The sequence below is a fragment of the Phasianus colchicus genome, chromosome 7 (genome assembly GCF_987193195.1).
Source record: "Phasianus colchicus chromosome 7, bPhaCol1.hap1.1, whole genome shotgun sequence".
NCBI classification, from domain to species: Eukaryota; Metazoa; Chordata; class Aves; order Galliformes; family Phasianidae; genus Phasianus; species Phasianus colchicus.
Window position 1 is genome coordinate 1,562,622 of NC_143442.1, and position 22,501 is coordinate 1,585,122.

The following is a 22,501-nucleotide window of genomic DNA, read 5'->3' on the forward strand; positions in this document are numbered from 1 at the left end:
AGCGCATTCAGCAGTGAGCGTTTGCTGCTCTCGTGCCGTGTTGTGCATGGCCTGCAACTCCAGCCCTGCCTTTCCTTTTGCTCTAATTGCTTTGAACAATGTATGGAGAGTGGGCTGTCGTTTTAGGCCTGGTCCCTGCTTTGGTGGGGGAAGGCAGCAGTGCCCCTTGCTGGGCTGTGGGGCTCAGTGGGAGCATGTGCTGGCAGTGGGTCATTGCCAACTGATAGGGGCTCCCATCTATGTTTAAGAGTATGTGCCTGGTGCACTATAAATGTGCAGGTTGGTGGCCCTGCCTGTGGTGAGGGGGTTGGAGATTCATGATCCTTGAGATCCCTTCCAACCCAGGCCATTCTGTGATCTGGGGTTCTGTTTATATGGATGATAAGGGGGCTGACTGTTATGCTAGGTTACATAGAAAGTATGTCTCTGTGCTGCAGGATATAAAGCAATTTAAGGAAAAAAAACAACAAAAAAAAAAACAACAACACAAAAACAACCATTTGAAAGACATAATGCTGCCATGGTTCTTTGGAACAAAAGTAGAGAGAAAAAATTCAGAGCTTTGTAGAGAGAAAGATGCGTATCTTCAGTCTGTTGCTAGAAATGTGATGACTTAGGAATGATTTGTTCATAGAATCACAGAAGATTTCAGGTTGGAAAGGCTGCCTTTGGCTCTGCACACACTGAAGCACGTGGCACGCCGTGCTCAGCTTGCTGGGTGGAAGGGGTGGAAGGAGCCCACACACTGCAGGTCATGCCTTATTCCTCCCAAAACACTGTTACGTTCTGCTTCATTGTGCTGGTTTGCCTTCATAGCATTGCACGGCCTTTGTGTTGCCCTGCTGGAGTAGCTTTTAATAGTGTGATTTTGCCACTTTTCTGCTCTTGAAGAAAAGAATGGTGCTGCGTGCGAGTGGCAGCGCGCAGCAGGGAGGGAAGTGCTGCACAATGATGCTGCGTATACAGGGAGGGCTGGCTCTAACCAAGCTCTGTGATACCTTAATTGTGTCTGATGTGACCTAACCCCTGCCAGCCCTCAGTCTGAGGTTGTCAAACAGGATTTGAAATCTGTAAAGGTGTTTGTACAGTGCTGCGACCGAGCTGGATGTGACTATGTGTGACTGTCAGTGAGGAAGCAGAGCAGAAATGGAGAGAGATTTTCCTTTTCTCCTTTTTTCCTCTTCTCCCCTTCTTTCTCCCCTTCTTTCTCCCCTTCTTTCTCCCCTTCTTTCTCCCCTTCTTTCTCCCCTTCTTTCTCCCCTTCTTTCTCCCCTCCCTCTTTGGCTAAGGTAAAGCCATGCATTTCTCCGCTGAGTTCTGCAGAACCTTGTGCTAGAAGCAATGTGTAATAAATAAACCCACAAGGTAGAATTAGGAAACGTGTTTTAAAAGCACTTTCTGTATCTGACTCGGGCTGGGGGTTCTGTTTCTCGGGTTTGTTCTTAGCAATGTGATTTTCCTTTCAGGGCTCAGCAGATTCGTACACAAGCAGACCCTCAGACTCTGATGTGTCTTTGGAAGAGGATAGGGAAGCAATCCGCCAGGAGAGAGAGCAGCAAGCAGCGATACAGCTTGAAAGGGCAAAGGTGCTTTCTCTTAAACTGTAATAGCAACTGGTTGTGGGGCATTTATCATTTGCCTGGTGTTAAGATTCATACCGTTGGTTTATAATGGTGATGGCACCTTTTGAAGTGTGTTGACAATCAAGTGAAATTTCCTGCAAGCAAAATTGGGGGCAATATAGTGTAAGTATTCTTGTATAAATGGGGATCTTCTTTAGGGAACTGAACTTTCTGCGCTTGTGTGAAATTATTAGGTCCGAATTTTGATGTATTTGGCAAATACCCTCCACTAAATTTTTGGCAGTTTGATACAGAAAATGAATTCCTGATTCAGAAAAGTTTCCACTGTTCATGATGTCTGTTTCTGTTTGCAGTCCAAACCAGTAGCATTTGCTGTTAAGACCAATGTGAGTTACTGTGGAGCTCTGGATGAAGATGTCCCTGTCCCAAGCACTGCCATCTCTTTCGATGCAAAGGACTTCCTACACATTAAAGAGGTAAAAACAATTAAAGAGGTGTAGCAATTATTCCCTTTAAGAAGCCAGGGGCTGCAGTTGGAGCAGTCATGTCTGAACTGAACTGGAGAAAACTGAAAACTGAGAACCAAGCAGGAACAGGAGAGTGCAGCCCATGGGATTAGTGGTGCTGGGGTGACACTTCATTCTTTCCACAGTTGAAATCAAGTTTGTGATGGATCTGATGTAACACAAAGGGGTTCTGTTGGTCAGGGCGTTAACTAGCAGCAGTTTACACCTGGTATTTGTGGAAGGCTTGTAGGGGAACGAGGCAGTATAATAGAAGAATAAAAGAAAATGCTGACGAGGTTGCAGGACAAAAATATGTTAAAATAAGGAAAAAGGAATGGGAATAAACAAGCCCTGAATATGGCTTTTGTAGAGGAAAATACTTTTATTGCATGTTGAGCATATTTTCTGCAATTAGTTATCTGAAGTGAGCCCTTCAAATTTGCATAAACTCCTGTTGTTTTGTAGATTTGTTCTTAGACTTGCAGCTTGCAAATATGTTTTTTTTTTAATCTCTGTGTTCTGTGTGTTTATTTTTGGGTGTTCAGTACTAATTTTTCCCTTTCTTTGAACATTAGCCCATCACTGTTTCAAAGCTCTCATCTCCCTGAGTCTGAGCATATTTGGGAGGGAAACACCTGCTGCTTCATCTCTGGAGACAGAGATTGGTGGTAGAATGGGGGAGTTGTGCTTGAGGTTCTTTGTCCCTGGGCACAGGAGAGGCAGTTGATTTGCATGTTCCCTTTTCTAAGTTTGCTGGAAACAGATGGAAGTTTGATTTTTTTTAAAAAAAGCATTATTTTATTTTTAGTTGGTTTCATTGTCTTGTTTAGTGTGTTTGTTTTTTATAATATATTGGTGTGGAACAGTCTTTAAGCCCATGCTGAGGAAGCAGAGCACTGTGAAGTCTGACTCTGCCCCTCTTTCTGTAGGGTTGCCTGTGCTGCATGCCCAGGAATGTCCTCCTTTCTGTCTGGCACCACACCTGAGCTCTCCTTCCTGAACACACCTTGAAACCTTCTCCCATCAGGAAAATGTCCTTTGCTGCGCTCAGAGCAGAGTTGGCTGCAAACAGCTGCACTCATTACAGCAGAGATCACTTCTCAGCTGCCTTCCCTGACATGTTCCCTTTCACACCAGGAGTGTACCGTACCTGGTGTGCTGTCTTTCTAATTTGCACGTTGCAGCTGTTCAGTAGCTCTGTGCATCAGCATTAGCACAGTATTTGCTCTTGGTTTCCCAGCATCTGGCTGCATTCACTGTCCAGCCTTGAATGTGCTAAGCTCCTGTTTGTGCTGCCCTGGACATTTTTCCTGAGGAGTGTCACAAGTCCATGTTATGGCTTTCTGTGAGCACTCCTCTGAGATGCAAATGGCCAGGATCACACTCCCTCCACACATAAGCCATCTGGCTCACAGGTGTTCACTTGCTCTGCTAGGGGTTCAGCATTTCTTTGTTAATGCTGAAGCCTTCAGCCTGCCTGAAGCTGTAACTCAGTACAATTTGGGGAATGGTTCATGGAAAAAGGCTTTGTAGAATTCATTTTTCAGTGATCTGCTGGGTTTGCCTGGACAGGAATAACCATGATCTAGATTAGATCCAGATTTTAGAATGACTCCAAACTAGGTAGAAGTCAGGTTGCCCCGCTGACAAGATGAAACATCAGCAGTAACTGATGAGTTGCTATATTGAGAGTGTGTCCTGTATGTCTCCTGTGTCTCCTACAAGACTGTACGTTAGGTGCTTACTTCAGAGAAGTGCAGCAGTTACTGACAATATGGAAGAAATCATGGGCATGGCAACCAGTAGGAATGAATTGTAGTCCTCCCACATGCTGAATGCAGAGAATAGCTTATGGGAGGTAATGACCTAATGCAAATAGCCCTGCTTCCCTTACTGCATTGTTATCAGTTGTACTGTTCAGTTATTCTCAGCATAACCCTGATTCTGATCGCTTGTCTAGAGGTGTCATTCAGAACTCCACGTCCTGCTGGTAGAAGAAAAGTTCCCATGTTCAAGCCACACATTTAGAACCAAAATCAAATAGTTAATCCTCAGAGGGCTCTGATTTGAGAGTCATGCCATCAGAGAGTGGTTTGGGTTAGAAGGGCCTTAAAGCCCATCCAGTTCCATCCCCCTGCCATGGGCAGGGATGCCTCCCACTGGTCCAGGTTGTCCATAGCCCCCTCCAGCCTGGTTTAAACCTGTTCATCAGAATCAGCTCATGCTCCTTGCATCACCATCACCCTCAGCCCCATAGTTGTGATGTCAGAGGAGGAGTCACAGCAAGATGTTTTGGAGCAGTTAGAAGACAGTTACCTTCATTGAAACTTACTCAAACTGTCTGCTGTTCAGACTTCAGTTTGAGCCCTGTTTTTTCAGCTGGTATGAAGTTAAGGATTGCAGATAAGATAATAGGGAGTTCTGGACACGAAGCAAGGCCAGAAACCTTTCTGTGTTCCAGAAATACAATAATGACTGGTGGATAGGGAGGCTGGTGAAGGAGGGCTGCGAAATTGGTTTCATTCCAAGCCCGCTCAGACTGGAGAATATCCGCATCCAGCAGGAGCAGAAGAGAGGACGTTTCCATGGAGGGTAAGGATGCTGTAACCTTTTAAAATAATTTAAAATCTTTTCTGACTCTGGACAATATCTTTCAAAGGTCACTTGATTCTTTTTTATTGCATTGTGTATGAATGAGTGTTTGATTTGGGATTCCAAGCGAAAAGATGTGCTTGCAGAGGGTAGGCATATTAGATGTTGGCCGTGAGAAGGAAAAAATGTGTTTTGACTTTAGAAAAGAGAAGTTATACATTATGAGTGGTAACATTAGAAGTTCCTGAAGGGAGAAAGGGTCCCCAGGGGCTCTGAGTCAAACCTTTGGTGCACTCTCATATTGGCAAGACTGTGGGATTTTTCTTTTTTTTTTTTTTTCCCTCTCCATTTTTGCCCAAACCAGACTTTTCAGATGTCACAGAGATGAGTTTTGCCATTCGACTTCCTTTCCTCTTCATCTTCCAACCTGGCCCTTCTACCTCTCCACACTGCTGCACCTGGAGATAGCAAGGCCTGGGAGAATACAGGCTTGTGTGCAGGACTGGGGAGTAAAACTGATTGCTCCTGGTCTCAGCTTGGGTATTGAAGTATCTCTCTTCTGTAGGCTGAATAATGGCTAACTCTTTTCTCTTAGGAGGGGGGGGGATTATTTTGCTATTCCCACTAATGGAAATTGAAACGTGAATGTTCACGTAGATAAGGAGAACAAAAAACTGTAATGGAGGAGGGAAAAGAAAGGTGAGCCAAGTGATTCTGGGCCTGATAGTGAGCAGAAAGGGAAGCATGATTTCACCTGTGTAGCACTGTCAGGGAATTAATACAGTGAATCAAGGTTGGGAATCGTCTCCAGTGTAAGCCATCTAAGGATGTGTTTTTTGGAGTGATTGAGCAGCACGAACTGAGCTTTATTTCACATTGATTTTACAGTTTCTGAAAGGGGTTCACAGAAACCAGTGTATCTCAGTGCATGGAAGGAGGGGAATCACATGCAGGAGCTGCTCAGGATAGGGGTTCATTTATAACATATTAGCTGAAGAGTTCTCTGCTTGTGTGAGTGGACTTGACTCCACTGCAACAATCTAATCTCACCTGCGGAGAATACTGGGAATAAAACCCAGTCTAAAACAGGAGAAATATTGTAAAATAGGACAGTATTAAGATTTTACATAGCAAACAGACCCAGAAGTGTTAATACAGACTGAACCTAAAGAGGTTTTTATGTCTTTGAACGACGGGAACTGCTGCTGTTTACAATATCCCAGTGTTACAGCAGTGTCCAGGAGATGCATGGAGTGGTTTTGCCATCAAACAGTCCCTGCTCCAGAGAGAGCTGGCAGGATAGTGAGGGCAGAACACTGCTTTGGCCTCACATCCCCTTGCTGGTCAGTCTGGATGGCTAAGAATACTAAATACTCTTTCTGATATTGCAGGAAATCAAGTGGAAATTCTTCTTCAAGTCTTGGAGAAATGGTTTCTGGCACGTTTCGAGCCACACCTACATCTACAGGTAAGGGGAATTTTATTTAAGGCAACTCTTGCTATTTCTGTTACTTCTATTTTAAAAGTCACGTCTGAAAAGTGTGGGTTTTCCCCCTTTGCATTATTAAGATGTTCTGCTGAAAGTACATGTGCAGAGGTGGAGAAAGACATCTATTTCCAGACATGCAGTAGTTGCTAAGGGACTGGGAGTAAAAAGCCTCAGGAAGAAGGGCAACTCTGCCCAGAACAGAACGAGTGACCAATATAGGTAGAGCTGATGGAAAGCAAGGAGTGTGGAGTGAAAGGAAAGGAGCACTGAGAGTGGGGTTTTGCTTGCAAGCGTTACGGTTGCTATGCACAGTGTGTGTTTAACCAAGTTCTTATTTGGTCTTTTAGCAAAACAGAAACAAAAAGTGGTAAGTACCCCTTCTGCTTTCATTCTATATTCCTTATTTTGAATGCATAATTCCCAGATTTTTCATTTTGATTAGTGATCTGAAGGAATGCTTTCCTCTTCCAGACAGAACACGTTCCCCCATATGATGTGGTGCCATCTATGAGGCCCGTTGTCTTAGTGGGGCCGTCGCTGAAAGGCTATGAGGTATGTATCCCAGTGTTTGCAGGGAGTTCCCATTTTCTTGCCCATGGTTTCCCTTGGTGCATTTGGTGTTTTGGCCTTATTAGCCAACCAGACGTCCGTACACATACACAATTTTAGTCAAACTAGCACATGCTTTGAGCTGAATTAATCCAAATTTAGAAGAGATTTCCCCTGTAAGGTAATTGTGAAGTTTTCACTTGTGAAAACTTCACGTCTTCCCACAAAGCTCAGTGCTGGCAAGCAAAATAGCTGGGCTGTGGTAGCACATTCACGTCTGTTCTGCAGCACCTGAAACTAAACATGGGCACCAGTGAATGTCATTTCAGTGTGTTTTCTTCATGTTTGTTTTCTCAAGAACACTGCAGTATTGAAATATAAGGAAACCTTTAGCCCTTCTAAATTATTTGCCTCTCTGCAACGTGGAGGTGGGTGTGATAACAGGTACAGATAAACAGGAGGCCCATTTGTCAAGGTTGCTGCAGATTCAAAAGAGCATTTAGCACATGCTGAACGACCAGAGGCTTTTAGCAGGGCCTGTCAGTGAACTTATCCATCTGTTAAGTGCTTTGCCAAATTAAGATCTAAATTAACATGAACATAAAATCAAGGATACGCTTCATTTAGCTTAATTAATGCTGTTAGTACTTTATAGGATATTATTAAACATCGGAATGGCTCTTTTCAGAAGGTTGCAGCAGGGTAATGTTAGCATAATGTGATGTTCTTACATCAATTTTTTTTGGTAAGAATGATTAGAAGTGTAGTTTAGTGAAGCAGGAATGAGGCACTTCATTTTCATCTGCCTTTTAATTTTACGGTGGTGTTTCGTGACAGGAGTAAATGTCACCCATTGGTTTTGATGGTGCTCCACCACAGCTTAATTTGTCTGGGCACTCAAGTTTGGTGGGGAGAGGAGCCATCTGTTGAGTGCATACCTCTGCACAAGTGTGTTCCCCCTCTTTGTGTTAGAAAATAATACTAAATCCGACATCTTGAACATATAAAGATGTATAAATGGTACTGCAGTTAGGGTGTTTTGATCCCAATTTTGTTCTACACAACAGAAACACATTGCTCTTACTTTGCAACCTGTATGGAAAAGTTCAGCGGTATTTTTTCTGACTAAATTCTCTGAGAAGCACTTTGAAGGTAACCTGGGAGAATTAAACTGCCAAAGACCTGGGGCTTTGCTGCAGTTCCTATCTAAGTGTCAGTAGAGCTGTACTGAAAGGAACAGTCAGGAAAGCAAACGATGTCTGTTGGGGCTGAACATCTCTCAGATGCTCTCCCTGTTACAGGAGTGGAAACATGTTTTTTCCTCCTTGTAGGCCTCTAGGAGATTAGTTTTGCTCTTACAGCAGTCATCTGACATAACAGATCTTGTATCTGAAGTCTTAGACGAGTATTAATAACATTACTGTGGGGAAAAAGCAAAGGATTTGTTCAACCCAAAGTCCCATGTGGTTCTGACATGTGCTGAGTCCTGCTGGGAATGGCATTGCTTTGGGAGGTGATGAGGTGTGCTCCAGTGCCTCAGAGCAGATGGAGGCAGGAGCAGAGCAACAGCTCTGATGTCCTTTGGGCCACATTTTGTGGGTGAGTCAGAAAACCTGCAAGTGTTTGTAACAAAGCTGCTTCCAAGGGCATGTTAATTAAATGATTGCTGCCTACAAAAGGTATTGATTGTTGGCAGTATCCTTACCTTTTGCTTACCTCTCTTCTGACTTTTGACTTCTCTTTCTCCCTGTCATTCCTCTCTGCTCAATCTTCCTCACCTCTGCGAAGGTGACAGACATGATGCAGAAAGCTCTCTTTGACTTCCTGAAGCACAGGTTTGATGGGAGGTGAGAAAGCTGTCCTTTCCATGCTTTTTTTCCACGTGTTACTAACGATTTGGTGATATTTTTTTTAATGAAAGGAGACCATGGTGCATGTTCCAAACTGATTTATAGTATCAGCAGCAAAGTGCAGCTGACTGTGGGTTGAAGCACAGCTGATACATCACTAGGTGTGCATGTGTCTTTGTATCTGCTATGTCCATGGTAGGATTTCGTCATTTAAGTGAATCATTCTGCCTCAGTGTCTCATAAGAGTAGGGCTGCAGGAGAAATCTAGATGAAAGGTGAGTGGAGCACGTGGGAAAGTGCCAGGATAGCTTTGAAGGTGGCATTTCCAGGCTTGGGTATTCAGCGTTGCAGTGGGGGAAGCATGCAGTGCCAGTACAGCTGGGAGTGTTGGGGAGCTGTGCCAACCTGTGAATAACTCTTTGGGCAGAGCTCAGCTCCTGGTTGTAGTTCCAGGCTCCTGTCCAGCAGGATGCACTTCAAATAAAACTACTTGCACCCAAGCCCTGCAAGTACCATGTTGAAATGTGCAGAAACAGCCCATTTAACTGGAGATAGTGACGATGCTTCAGGCCAGCATCTGCAAGAATTGAATTCTTGACTATTGTTAGTAATCAGAAATAATTAAAGCTTGAAGAGGGAAATGCTGAGCACTGAGATACACAAAAAGGTGTTTTATAACTTCAGCTGGAGCAAGAAGAATATTTCCTGAAGAGCTGCAATGGGGAACAAGTTTGTGCATTTCCTCATAAGGAGGAGAGGGTGGGTCCATGGCGTCCCTTCCTCACCCCTGGAGCTCACCCATGGGTGCAGATCTGTGCTCTGCCATTGGGATATTTGGCCCTTCTTTCACCATAGTGTGTTCAGCATGTTGTACCTGCATAGCAGGGTGCTTGTGCTGCACTAGTTTAGCTGCATCACGTTTGTGACAGCAAGGAAAGTTTGTAAAGCCTAAAGCATTGGCACTAAGGTGATGAAAAAAAGTTTCCATTGTTTAGAAGAAGTGGAATAGGATTTATGTTCTGAGCACCTTTTGGGGTGTGGCACAGAGTGGTGATGCTGAAATAACTCACACACAGCTTAAACAGAGCTTTTAATAATCAACCTTTGTGCAAAATGTTTGTTCCCTGCTCCTGATAGCTCAGCTGAAGTTGGTTTTAACACGTTGCACAAAAGCAGTGATCGATTCCAGGTCTGACAGTTGAAGCAGTGACTCTGGCAGCCCTCAGCGCTGTTTGCTGTGTTTGTTGCATGCTGTCAGGACACCCTCTCCCACTCCTGAGCAGTTTGACTGATGTGGTTTCGCTGCAGCTCAGCACAGGAGCTCTGGTGCACGTTTCCATCAGGGCAGATGCAGAACTGCTGCGTGTGTTCCCTCCAGCTGCTGCCACACACCTGTCACTTTGCAGAGTGCCTCTGGTAACTGACAGTCATTGCTTCTGGTGGGAAACCATGGCAATGGGATGCGATAAGTCGAGTCACCAGGACGTGACTGCTCTGCAGTGTCTTTTTAAACCATATTTGAGAGCCTGCTCAGCAGAGGCTGACCCACAAGGGTCAGCAGTGCCTTGGTGTGGGACATGAAGATGTAGTGCTGCCCAGCAGTGCTGCCAAGGGGAACAGTACCTTGCCTTGTGCTGCTGTGTTCTCACTGCTCTCCTGCCTGGAGTGAGGTGGTGCTGGGAAGCCTTCCTGCTGTGAGACACGTTGGCAACTAAATTAGGCAGACACGTGGCATTTCAGCTATGAAAAAGTTCAGTGCTGCATACAAACTGATTGACTTTAAATTTGAATCACTTAAGAAAAATCAATAAAATTCATTCTTTGGAACCTCAGCCACTGCTTGCTCCTCCTGTCTTATGTTGTGTGCGATGGCTGCTGGTCATTTCCAGCCTATTTTCTTCTTGTTACTCATGGTTCTTTAGCTCATCACAGTCCTTCTCACTGGATTTTACATGAGATTGTGTGCTCCGACCTGGAGCCAAGTCCCTGAGCCCCCGCACAGCCCTGTCTGGACAAGAAGCTGTGTGCTGGAGGTCTCCCAGAGCCAGCAGCTCCGTTTGGTGACTCAGATGTGAGTGGCAAAGTCCAAATAAGGCCCTTCCCTACCTGCTGGCAGTGCCAGCTTTGGTTATGCCACCTGGGAGGAGTGCTGCTGTGCTCTGTGCCCTGAGACTTGCTTTAGCTTGTGGTAACCAGGTATTGTGTAAATCCACGTGGGTGGTGGGATGGGGAGACGTGAGCTGATTAAGCAGAAAAGCAGGAGCTGTGTGAAGGGTCTGCAGTAGCAAATAATTGTACAATTACTCAGCATTTCTCTTTAGCTGTTCTCTGATGCTATGAGTGGTGTTTTATTGGATTTGCACTTTGGAATGAAATGTGGTTGTAAATCATGCGTGGCACAGGAAAAAAGTAACGACTGTGGATTTGTTTTGTGCTGTGTTCTTGCCCGTAGGATATCAATAACCCGAGTGACAGCTGACATTTCTCTTGCTAAGAGGTCTGTTCTGAATAACCCGAGCAAGAGGGCAATAATCGAGCGGTCAAACACACGATCCAGTTTAGGTAAGACATGGACACAGCTGTAACTCTGATCGTGGCTGCACTGTCACCAGTTCTGAATGCATCTACAGCATTTTAGTGCGTAATTCTGTATTTCACGTCCTCTGATGGGTGATGGAATTTGCCTGACAGAAAAGTGGCACAGAGCACAGTGTGTTGAGTTAGCACCCCATGGAGCAACGCCTGGGCTGGAGCAAGCAGGATTACAGCTACTGTAACTATTCAGCCTGTGCTGACTTTATCAATTTAAACTTACTGACATGCATGGGCATGGTTGAGAAAGGTCAGATTCATCATCTTTCTAGTTCTGACGTGTTCCTTCCTTTTACTGCAGACAAAAGTGCTTTGGTGGAACGTTGCCACTGGTGTCTTCTTAAATAATACCCAGACAGGATTTATCATAAACATATCTTTGTGCTTTTGGGATTGGATGGTCACAGTTCTGCTCTTCATACAGATTCTTGTTGGAGTTAAATCAGAGCTACAGTTTGCAAACAAAAAAAGTCCTAAGAAGTATAAATATATTACTGTCAAAAATACATATCTTATGACTCCTGAAATATTTTGCAGATCTGCAAAATATGCCTGAACTTATTTTGAATTAATAGAAAGATATGTTTAATTGTAGTGTGTATGCAGTGTTTTCAGACAATGGAATTGCCTCAAAGGTAACATTAATTTAAAAAATCCTGAGTAATAGATTATTGTGTGAAAATTACATGAATTCACGTATGGAATTCATCTACAGAATGTATAGAGTTCATGAAACTAATGGGTGATGGTATTTTCCATGTGGCTCTGGGCAGCCTGGTCTGGTGGTTGGTGATCCTGCACGTAGCAGGAGGGTTGAAACTGGATCATTGTGGTCCTTTTCAACCCAGGCCATTCTAGGATTTTTGTGTAAGTAGCACGGGGTTGAATGGCTTTCAATTGCTTTATTTTCCTCCTCTAGCTGAAGTGCAGAGTGAGATTGAAAGAATCTTTGAGCTGGCCCGGTCCTTGCAGCTGGTTGTCCTGGATGCAGACACTATCAATCACCCTGCACAACTTATCAAGACATCTCTAGCACCAATTATTGTCCATGTTAAAGTGTCTTCTCCAAAGGTAATGTATCTCACCCTCAAAGTATTTGCATTTGAGTTTTTAAACATCTGCATGGCATTCAAGTATGCAGGATAGGATGTTTTACTCTTCCAACAATCACAGCAGTACAGTGCTTGAGGTTGAAAGATCCTTCTGGAGCTCTGTCACCACCCTTAATGCAGTACAAGTGTGTCGAAAGATGACTAATGTCTGTCATGTATTGTTCACTTCTTTCCTCCCATTCTCTCCCTGGAGAGGACAGAGTTGGTCACGTAGCTCTATTTCTTTAAAGCTGCCATTTACGTTGCAGCTAATCCTGCGTTTGGCATGTTGTTCATGAAGATGCCAGTCAGCATTTTACAGTCACCGTTTTCCCCTGAAGCAGGTGTTGATTATCCCCATTTTATCCTTTTGTGTGAAGAGGCCACTTAAAGAGAAGGATGGGTTCAGTCCTTGGCACCATGTGCTGCTGCCCACAGTGATGAAAGTTTTCAGGATGACTTGTAAGTTCTTTATGGGAGAAAATAGAGTTATGTCACAGAAGACAGAAAATAATTAAATCACTTGTGTTTTCTAAGACAGTTATCTTTGCTACACAGGATAAGATTCAGCACAAACTGAATGCAGCATTTGAGCAGCCTAATTGTATTAGCACAGCATTTCACTTGACCTAACTTACCCTTCTGAAGCAGAGCCTGCTAATGCAGCAGTGCTTCCCAGCTTGTTGGAGCTGGAGTGAGGACTGGGGGAGAAGATACCCTCATGGTGATGCTCTGGGTCACAGCACTGTTCCCTTCTGGCTTTGGTTTTTGCAGCTGTCTCTCAGCTGAGCTCCTCACAGCTTCATTGCTCCCTGTAGCAGCAGTGTGACACTGCTCAGCAAGCTGGCTGGGCAGCAGTAGCCAAAGAAGGCTTAAGACACAAGGGAGTGGATAAATGGCTTGTGTTTGGGTTTGGGTATATAGACAGGGCACTGCACTGTGATGAGTGGATATACCCTGCCCCTGTCTGTATGCCCACGCTGTAAGAGAAGATGCATTTTAAAATGCTTTTAAAACTCAGTTTGTATTGACTGAATTCAATTTGGTTACTATCCAAAGGAATTCCATTAGGGCTGAGAAGTTTCAGAGATGTCTGCCATGTGTAGTGAGCTTGATGGAACTCCTGCAGAGTTCATGTTATTAGAAGACGACTTTTTTGGTATAGAAAACCCTTTTTGAACTGTTCTCTCTGAACCCTTGCTACTGGCTCTCTGCAGAGCTCCTCACATCTCTACGTGATCTTTCCAAGCCTATACTGAGCCTGGGTAACTGGAATTTGCTCATTCCCAGCTGGGCTTGTTGAGCTCAGTACAGATGAGTAGCACTGCTGGCATGTCTGGAGGAGGGTCACATCCCACAGGACTGATGGCTAAGGCTGGGGAAGGGAGGAAAGAAAACAAATCTTCATGTAAGTGTAGGTGTATAGGAAGAAGACATCTGCCTTCACCTTGTATTTCATGTATTCCTTTTGATCGTGCCTTTTTTTGACCACTGTAGTAACTTCCATTTTATTTTTTTCTGGTAATAATGACTATTTGAGAAGCTTGTATACAGAAAAATCTGTCTCAGATTTTCCCTGTCTTTCCAGGTAAGTAGGAAGCAGAGGGAGATCTTGTTGCCTAAGAATAAACAAACTCTTCACAGTGAATATTACATGAATTGCAGCATGCTGTTAGATAGGGCCCAGCAGGAAATGACACCTGACTGACCTGGCTGCCTGTTGGACAGCCTATGCCTATGGGACATAGAAAGAGCAGTGGGTGTTGCTGGCCTTTACAGCAAGGCTTTGATGCAGTCTCCTGTAGGCAAATTGCTGAGATACGCACTGGATGAATATGAATTATCAAAAGGGTTTAAGACTGAGCAGACTTCTGGGTGCAGGGTGCAAAGTCTCACTGTTCCTGGTTATCAGGGGTCACCTGGGGGTCCATAGTGGGGCAGCACAGCTCAGTGTCTTTGTTAACAACCTGGCTGATGAGTGCAGTGCACTTTGAGTACACGTTTGAAGAAATGCCGAAGACTGGGGCTGGTTAATGTGCCAGAGGGTAGGGCTGACATTTAGGGGGACCTTGGTAGGCTTCCACCAACATCCTGAAGTTCTTCAGAGGGAAATGCCAAGTTCTGCCCCTGGGCTGGTGTGAGCCCCTGCTAATTGGGGCAGTTGTGCAGGCAGGGACGTGGGCTTCTGGCAGGCAGTGTGGGCACGAGGGAGCAGTGTGCCCATGCAGCAGAGACATGGCTGTGTGCTGGGCTGTGTGAGCACGTGCTTGGTCCTGGCCCACAGGGGTTACCCCAGAACTCAGCTGGACAAGGAGCTGAGCACTGTGATCCAGTGAGGGTTTGGCACAGAGACCTCTAGAGGTCCTTCCAGCTTCAGCAATACTCTGTTCTGTGATTCTTTAATTTTCTTTCAGACTTCAGAGGGAAATCCTTTAAATTCTCTAACTGTTTTGACCCTGAAATTCTAATAGTGGAAGAAGCAAACAGAGGAATTTATGAACTGTGCATGTAACATTCCTTCTGTACCCAGAGCATTCTTTGGAACAGATGCAGTCACAGCATTATTGCTACACAATATAACGTGCTCCTACTGCTGTGCTGCAGTCAGGCCTCTGTCATTCTCTGTGTGTATATTTACATTTTGTGCTCTTCTAGAACATGACATTGGTCACAAATAGCCTGTCACTGAAAGTAAACAAAGCAAAATTGCCGTTTCCGTTGCTATTGAAATATTTGCTAGGCATTGAATGTGATGCAGAAGGAAACGCCCAGCTCTCAGGGAGGCTCTCAGCAAGGTTTATGTTTCTGTTCAGGGAGAATATTTTGTCCATTTTGTTAAATGTAATAGAGAGCTTCTGAAATTGGTAATCCTCCAGTGCAGTGTCAGTCTCTGAGCTTTATGGACGTGATTCTTAAACTCACCTTTTCCTCTTTTCCTCTATCAGGTTTTGCAGCGACTGATTAAATCTAGAGGAAAGTCACAAAGTAAACACTTGAATGTTCAGTTGGTGGCAGCTGATAAACTTGCACAATGCCCACCAGTAAGTACAGAAGAAAGGCTAAAAAACTTGTGATGTGTGGAGTCTGAAAGATTTCTGCTGTCTCGGTCCTTTATTATAGCAGAGTTCAAATGTTATCACTTCCCTTTGTGGACAGCCCTACCACTGCAACCCTAGCTCAGCTTTTGTTGCTGAGGAAGAAAAAAGTGTGGTACTTTCTTCCTGACTGCCTCCAAAGCCGGGTTTGTTTTGCTCTTTGGCCAGACGACAGGTCAGAAATGACGTGTATGGTAAAACTGATCTTCCAGCAGCACACGAGGAAATTACATCACTTGTGGAGCAGTGCTGTCTTAAGGGCCAAAGTCTCAGAGTCGTGTTTGGGAGGAGGCTGCAGGGGACTTTCCTTCAGCCATGCAGCGAGTTCCTGCACAGCGTGAGGCACTTGTGGCTGCACACACGCCATCCCTGAGCCTCCTGGCACTGCAGCATCTGGGAACCCTTCCAGGTGCTTTATCTGGAAGCCTGGTCGCTGCTCAGGGCCATTGTATCACAGGTGCTGATACTCGCCTCAATCAGTGTGCTTCTAAAGGAGCTCAGGTCTGAGATACTGGGTTAGGCAGGCAGTGCTGTGCAGACAAACTGTACAGGAGTTTGGACAGGGCAGCTCAGACTTGCCTGTATTTGTGAAAGCCATCAGTTCCTGTGACAGAGGCAGCTGTTAAGTACAGACATGCTTAGATGAGGGCTTGCTTTCTGAAAAGCACCATTTCCTACTGAAACTGCAAGGGAGCTCCAGATAAGTTTGCTCAGTAGCACCAACCAGATGGAAATGGAGGAACAGTTTACACAGGTCTGTCAGAAGACTTAATGTTGGGAGTTTTGCACAACGTTTTGGTGTGTGTTCAGGCTGGAGGTGTTAGAAAGCAAGGAAAAAGGTGATAGGCTTGACTGAAACTTGTCTTTGTCTGAAAAATGAATGGATTAATAACACGTCCAGGATAAGACAGATCTGATTCAGATTCCTCCTTTACCTGAAATTCAAATATTGTAGAAAAGTACTGGTGATATTTGTGGAACATATCTTGATTTCTGCTGCCAAATGTGCTGTTTGCAGTGCTCACTGTGCCCAGACTGCACACTCTGAGCCTGTCAGCTCTGCATTTAGAAGCCTTCCTCCTTGCCAGTGTCCACTATCAGAAATGGAAGCTGGTGACTGCACATATACGTGCAGCTGCTTGTGCTGTTGAGCCAGCCAGCAAGTTGAATGCAGCTTTGAAGCATCTGACTCCTTGTGTGTGTTCTGCATATACCCCCAAGCTTTTGTCCAGGGTTTCCTAAATGGGGTATCGAAGAATCATAGAATGGCCTGGGTGGCAAAGGCCCATAGTGCTCATCCAGTTCCAACCCCCTGCTGTGTGCAGGGTCGCCAACCAGCAGCCCAGGCTGCCCAGAGCCACATCCAGCCTGGCCTTGAATGCCTGCAGGGATGGGGCAAGGCATCTCACCGAGGAGCCCTGCATGCTATTGAGACTTGTTTCTGCTCTCTGCCAAGCACAGTGTCACTCTCCAAGCTTCTGGCTACAGTAACTGTAGGTTGTTTGCTGCCTCATCCTTGTCTTCCACTTGGAGCAGCGCTGAAAGATGTCAGAGCTACCTCCAGTTCTGCAGAAGTCAGCAATATTGTGTTTCTCACACACAGTTTACACTGAATTGTTATGTCTGAAAAGGACAACAGGGAATTCCTGGGAGCCACACAGGTCCAATCAACTTAAACAGTATTGTATGCTTTCCTGTAGTACAAAACAAGTTGTGTGGAAGTGTCTGCCTTCCTCACTTGCAGTGGATACAAGCCAATTGAATGGAGTTGCACCTGCATCTGTTTGAACACAGCTGGTGCTACTGACACTGAGCCATCCGTGCAAGCTTGCACACAGCACATTATTTTTCATTCTTCACATCTTGAAAGGTGCATTTATTCTTCCACCTGCGCAGAGAAGCTTGCGTGTGTTCCACAGCCTCAACTGCTCTTTCATTCACTCACTTCCTCTCATTCCACTCTGCTTTGTGCACACCCGTTGAAATGAAGCAGTGGCTGTGTTATTGAAGCACATTGTGCACCGTGTTGTGTGAGCTGTAGCTGGTTTGTTGCATCACAGCACTGGGGTTGTGCATCTCAGGATCCAGTAAACTCTGCCTTAATCCTGGATGCTGCAGGACAACAAAGGAAGACCCTGCCTGAATAAGAGAAGTGTTTCCAATTTTCTGAGTTGCCTGCACCGTGCCTGCTGCTCTTACGGGTGATCCCATAGCCCCAGCTGGCAATTGGGAAGAAAAGAATAGGGTCTGGAATCTTTTGTGTAGTTTAGGATGAGTGTTTTCCTTAATTAAGCAGTGTGGTTTGTTTTTTTTTTTTAAAGCAGCATTTGAATTATCTGGAAAAATCTTCTGGCAGTGATACTGCTATGGAATCTAACGTGGGTTATTTTGGTATTGCCCACGGGCTGTGTTGAAGCCAGCAGGGCTTTCCCAGGCAGTGTGCAGTGCTGGCAGGAAGTGTTGGTTTGTGCTCGTGAGCAACTAGGTTTGATTGAGTTTAATTTAAAGGGCCGAGTTGATCCATGGTTTAATTAAGTACACTGCTAAGACCAAAGAGTTGCTGTCTGTCTTCTGCACCAGGCCCTGCTCTGTTTGCAGGCTGGATTCCTGCAGCGTTTGTTTGAAGTGAAGATACTTGTGAGCCATAAAAGCCACAGTCTGTTTCGTGTGCTGCAAGGCAGTCTTAAGCAATCAGGTGGTGCTGTATTGTCTAGACATTATAAAAATAGCTTTCTTTCTTAAGTTCAGGAACTGCTTTCATTATTAATTCCTTGCTAATCTTTCACTCTGACCATGGCTGCTGCTGCATGACTCCGTTAAGCAGAAATGTGGCTCAAAGAAATGTGAACTGCACTAACTGTCTGGCTTTAGGTGTGCTGGTCGTAGGCGTCCCATTCTGGTTTCTCTATACTTGAGCTAGTGAACTTGAAGTGTTTTACAGTGTGGCACACTGCTTTCACCAAAACACGGTCACGTATCCCACTGCTGTTATGGTTTTGCTGCATTCTTTTTAATATGCTTTAATAAAAAAAAAAAAACATTAAAAAATAGAATCATTTTTTTCTACCTTATAAAATATATAATATAGTTAATGTATATGAGGGCTGCTGTTTCGTTATGTTGGTGGTACAGCAGCAGAGGCAGAACCTTCCTACCAACATCCCATCAGGTGCTGTGGCTGTGTGACAGATGGCAGCACTGGGGCACTGTGACCAAATGGAGTCTGACGTGGAAGTGCAGGTGGAGCAAAGCTGTCATTGAAGTCCTCTGTACAGAAACGTGGCACCTACTGACATTCATCAGTGCTTGTGTTTATAGAGACTGACCTGTGGGTGTGAGCACAGTGAGGAGTTGCTGTATTTCAGCAGTGGTGACAGCAGCAGTGGGTCTGACTTATAAGTGTGGCGTGCCTGTTCTTGTTCTTGTGGCAAAAATGCAGAGCTAATGGTGGTGACTGTATAAAAAATGTTTTATAGCTGAGAATTTGCTCTGTCAAATAGTGTTGTTGTAACAGCTCTTTGTAGCCATTGTTGTTTCAATGGGAATAAATAGGAGGCATTACTTTTGGAGCAACTTACATATATATATATATATATATATATATATATATATATATATATATATATGGACCAAGACAATTCCTCTTCACTCAGCATGGCCCAGGGAAACCCAAAAGTTGGATACCCGTGATTAGGGGATCTTAGCACTGAAAGTGAAAGAGTGTTTTGCACTTGCTGGCAGAGGAGGAAGCATTTCTCTACCAACCTGATAAGGAAGAAGAAATCAATATCAGGGTTGTAGTGCTAACTGAAGTTCTGGAGCAGACTTGCAGGTAGGTGCAAGTGAAGGTCTTGCACTTGTGAGTCTTATCCTGGAGACGTCAGCTTAGGACAGGTCTGTGCAAGGCAGAGCAGCATGGTGCGGGCTGTAGCAGTTCCTGCACCACCTGCACTTCTCATTTCCTGTGATGTTTTCACAATAGTTTTTTTTCACGGAGGTGAGAGAGGTTAAGATCACAGATGAAGTACAGCATTTCACTGCTGAGGATGCATCTGTCTTTTTCTTGAGGAGCTCTGTGGTTCTGTATCAGCATTTCATCGCTAGCACTCAGTGCCTGTAGTGTCCTTTGGCTCCTTGGGTAGCGCAGAGCCTCGTGGCCCCGAATCCCTCTGTGCTCAGAAGGAAATGCCCCTCTGGGATTTTGCAGTGAAAAGGCCTGAGGCAAAATGCCAGGATTTGCTTCAGTAATGATCCTGGGTGAATTGAAAAAGGTGTGACCTGCATGGCCCAGAGGTGCTGAGTGGCACTGCACTGTGCCTGGGCAGAGCCCTGCTCTGCACTGCCATCACTGTGAAGTGCTGTGCTGAGTGTGCCTCACTCCAGAAACGATTTCAACTGGGATGTGAGAGGCAATGTAAAGTGTTCCAGTGTTCCTCTGACAGACTGCTTTAGTTCCTGTCTTCTGTTACGGTGCTTTGAGCAAAATAAACTCTTTGATGGAGTCCTGTGCCTTCAGGCATGCTGGGCCCCACAGTGTCTGGTGAGGCTCACTGAGGGGAAAGCTTTGGCGTTGGGTCACAGAATCACGGAATGGTTGGGTTGGAAGGGACCTCAAGGATCACGAAGCTCCAACCCCCTGCCACATGCAGGGCCACCAACCTCCACATTTCACAGCAGCCCAGGCTGCCCAGGGCCCATCCAGCCTGGCCCTGAACACCTCCAGGGATGGACGGGGCATCCACAGCCTCTCTGGGCAGCTGTTCCAGCACCTCACCACTCTCATAGCAAAGAACTTCCCCCTGACATCCAAGTTGAATCTTCCCTCCTTCAACTTAAAACCATTTCTCCTTGTCCTGCTGTTATCTACCCTTGTAAAGAGTTGATTCCCCTCCCATTTATAGGCTCCCTTTAGGTACTGAAAGGCTGCAGTGAGGTCACCCCGCAGCCTTCTTTTCTCCAGGCTGAACAAACCCACTCATGTCACTTTGCTTTGCACTTGCTGTGCTCTGGTTGCTATTTATTTGATTCTAAAGTATTAGCATGATGAGAATTGTTTAACACCTCTCTCACTTCACCCATAACGTTGTAATGAACCGTGCTTTGTTGTTGTGATCAGGAAATGTTTGATGTAATTTTGGATGAAAACCAGCTCGAAGATGCTTGCGAACACTTGGCAGAATACCTGGAGGCTTACTGGCGTGCTACACACACCACCAGTAGCACACCCATGACTCCTCTTCTTGGCCGAAACTTAGGATCCACTGCACTGTCCCCATACCCTGCTGCGATCTCTGGACTGCAGGTATGAAAATACATTTCAGCCCCAAACAGCAGCGCAGGTCAGGTATTTTGTTATTTTATTTTTAATTCTGGGGGGAAAGTGGTGTACTGTGTTGTGTATAGCATCAGTTTTACTTGCTTCAGTGTCAACTGTTTGGCCACAGCCAGCAAGAATGCAAGCTGGAGGCCCATAGCGCAGACACAGCTGAAGCACTGGGACAGCTCTGACTTAAGTGGGAAATAAAAAGGCTGCACACATTGCTGGCAAGTGGTGTCCTGGCCATATTAAAAAATGGCATTTTTTTAATCTGGAAAAAATGCCATTGCCAGTGGGATGCTCTCAGATTGAGAATACGCTGTGGCACAGCAGTGGAGCTCATGGCTGCTGTAGTTGGGAAGAACAGTTTCTCTAATGTCCCATTTTCTAATTCATAACTTCACAAAGCATTTGCATTTGGGTGATGAACATCCATGCTTGTCTTGTGTCAGCAGAATGCCTTCACCTTTTGAGTTCTTTGAGTGTGAATAATTTCCATTTTTTTACCCATTGAAAAAAATTCTGACCATTTTTCTTCGCAGGGATAGCTCAAAAACGGCTGAACTTTGACACTTCAAACGTGGCATGTAAATAGTCCTTAACGAGAAGTACGTGCTTTACTAAGTTTGAAAACAGAACGTGTTGTTGAAGTAATAGTTGTGAATGCTTGAGAAGATCAGGACCGTAGTGAACTCTCAAGTCTGAGCATTTCAGAAGCTGTTGTGTGTGTGTGTGACTTCATAGGAACGTGCACTTTCTAATGTATGTCAAAAGTAGATTGGGCAAATGAGATTTGATGAATAATTCACCTGACAAATTTAACCTCTGTTCTGCTTGTAGAATGTCTGGAAGCAGGTAACGCTTTTGAAGGAGGTGACTCATGGTTGAGTGCTTCTAATGAAAATGAAGCTATTTTTTCTGTGGGTGAATGGCACTTCATGAAGGTGCATGCTGTTTGGTGCTCACCTTTCTAATGATGTGCTTGATTTTATTAGGCTCAGTAAGCCACTGTTTCCTGACTGGCTGAACGCACAAGCACTGTTCTGTTACTAATAAAGCACACATGTAAAATGTTGTTTCCATTTTCACTTGCCTTAAAATTTCAGTTTTCCATCCCGTCATGACAATAAAATACCATCTGTAGAACTGTCACCTCTTCAGTTTCATTTTGAAAACTGGGTGTATCCACAGAATTTTTTTCAGGCATTTATTTCTCTCTGATCAATGGACACCAGCAGTGACTGTGAAATGTTGCTCCATTTACTTAGGGAAAACTCACACTGAAGATGAAAATCACCCCTGTGCAGTGGGCTGGCTGAAGGTATGCATCACCTAATTCCCACTTCACCCTCATTGTGAAGGCTTAGCTGGGACCTGAATGGTGCTAGTTCTCTGCAGAGGGGTAAATTTCTCCCTGAGTCAATGATGCCAGTTGAGGACTGCAGGACGTGGCTCTCAGTGCTACTCCAGCACTCAGGCCCATTTCAAGAATTTGGGGGTTTTTACACGGTTGACTTGAAGACTTCCAGCATTGGAAGTGCTTACCCACTGAGAGGATGTGTGCTAATTCCAGCCTTTGGAAGCATTTGTTTCAGTTGTAAATGTTCTGATGTCATGGTGGTGATTAAAGCCCTCACACAAATCCTGGGAACCAAACTAGCTTAGGTGCCTATGGTTAATTAAGAATTTATACCATACAGCCTGGTGACGACTTCTCTCTTGATACCTCAGGGAGCCAAATACCAGAAGCCCCAAATACTAAAAGCCCCCAAGCTTTTTACAGCAGTCACACCTGAATCTGATACAGATTTGCTGGGATTTGTGTTTTACCCAATCA

At 44.9% G+C, this 22,501-nt stretch overlaps 1 protein-coding gene across 7 annotated transcripts in view; it reads left to right on the forward strand.

The window, feature by feature from the left end:
• CACNB4 (calcium voltage-gated channel auxiliary subunit beta 4) overlaps nucleotides 1-22,501 on the forward strand; it is an 81,934-nt gene that overhangs the window by 48,097 nt on the left and 11,336 nt on the right. For 2 of the 7 annotated variants that reach the window (XM_090143462.1, XM_031590804.2), the window contains 11 exons: nucleotides 1,467-1,586; nucleotides 1,937-2,059; nucleotides 4,551-4,681; nucleotides 6,073-6,149; nucleotides 6,518-6,537; nucleotides 6,642-6,722; nucleotides 8,508-8,566; nucleotides 11,022-11,131; nucleotides 12,081-12,232; nucleotides 15,198-15,293; nucleotides 20,464-20,649. In XM_090143462.1, coding sequence (XP_089999588.1) covers nucleotides 1,467-1,586; nucleotides 1,937-2,059; nucleotides 4,551-4,681; nucleotides 6,073-6,149; nucleotides 6,518-6,537; nucleotides 6,642-6,722; nucleotides 8,508-8,566; nucleotides 11,022-11,131; nucleotides 12,081-12,232; nucleotides 15,198-15,293; nucleotides 20,464-20,649 — 1,155 coding nt within the window. Of the gene's footprint in view, nucleotides 1-1,466; nucleotides 1,587-1,936; nucleotides 2,060-4,548; nucleotides 4,682-6,072; nucleotides 6,150-6,517; nucleotides 6,538-6,641; nucleotides 6,723-8,507; nucleotides 8,567-11,021; nucleotides 11,132-12,080; nucleotides 12,233-15,197; nucleotides 15,294-20,463; nucleotides 20,650-21,206; nucleotides 21,273-21,504; nucleotides 21,900-21,932; nucleotides 21,986-22,501 lie in introns of those variants that run through there. The other 5 variants (XR_016468086.1, XR_016468088.1, XR_016468087.1 and 2 more) reach the window with 5 other exon arrangements.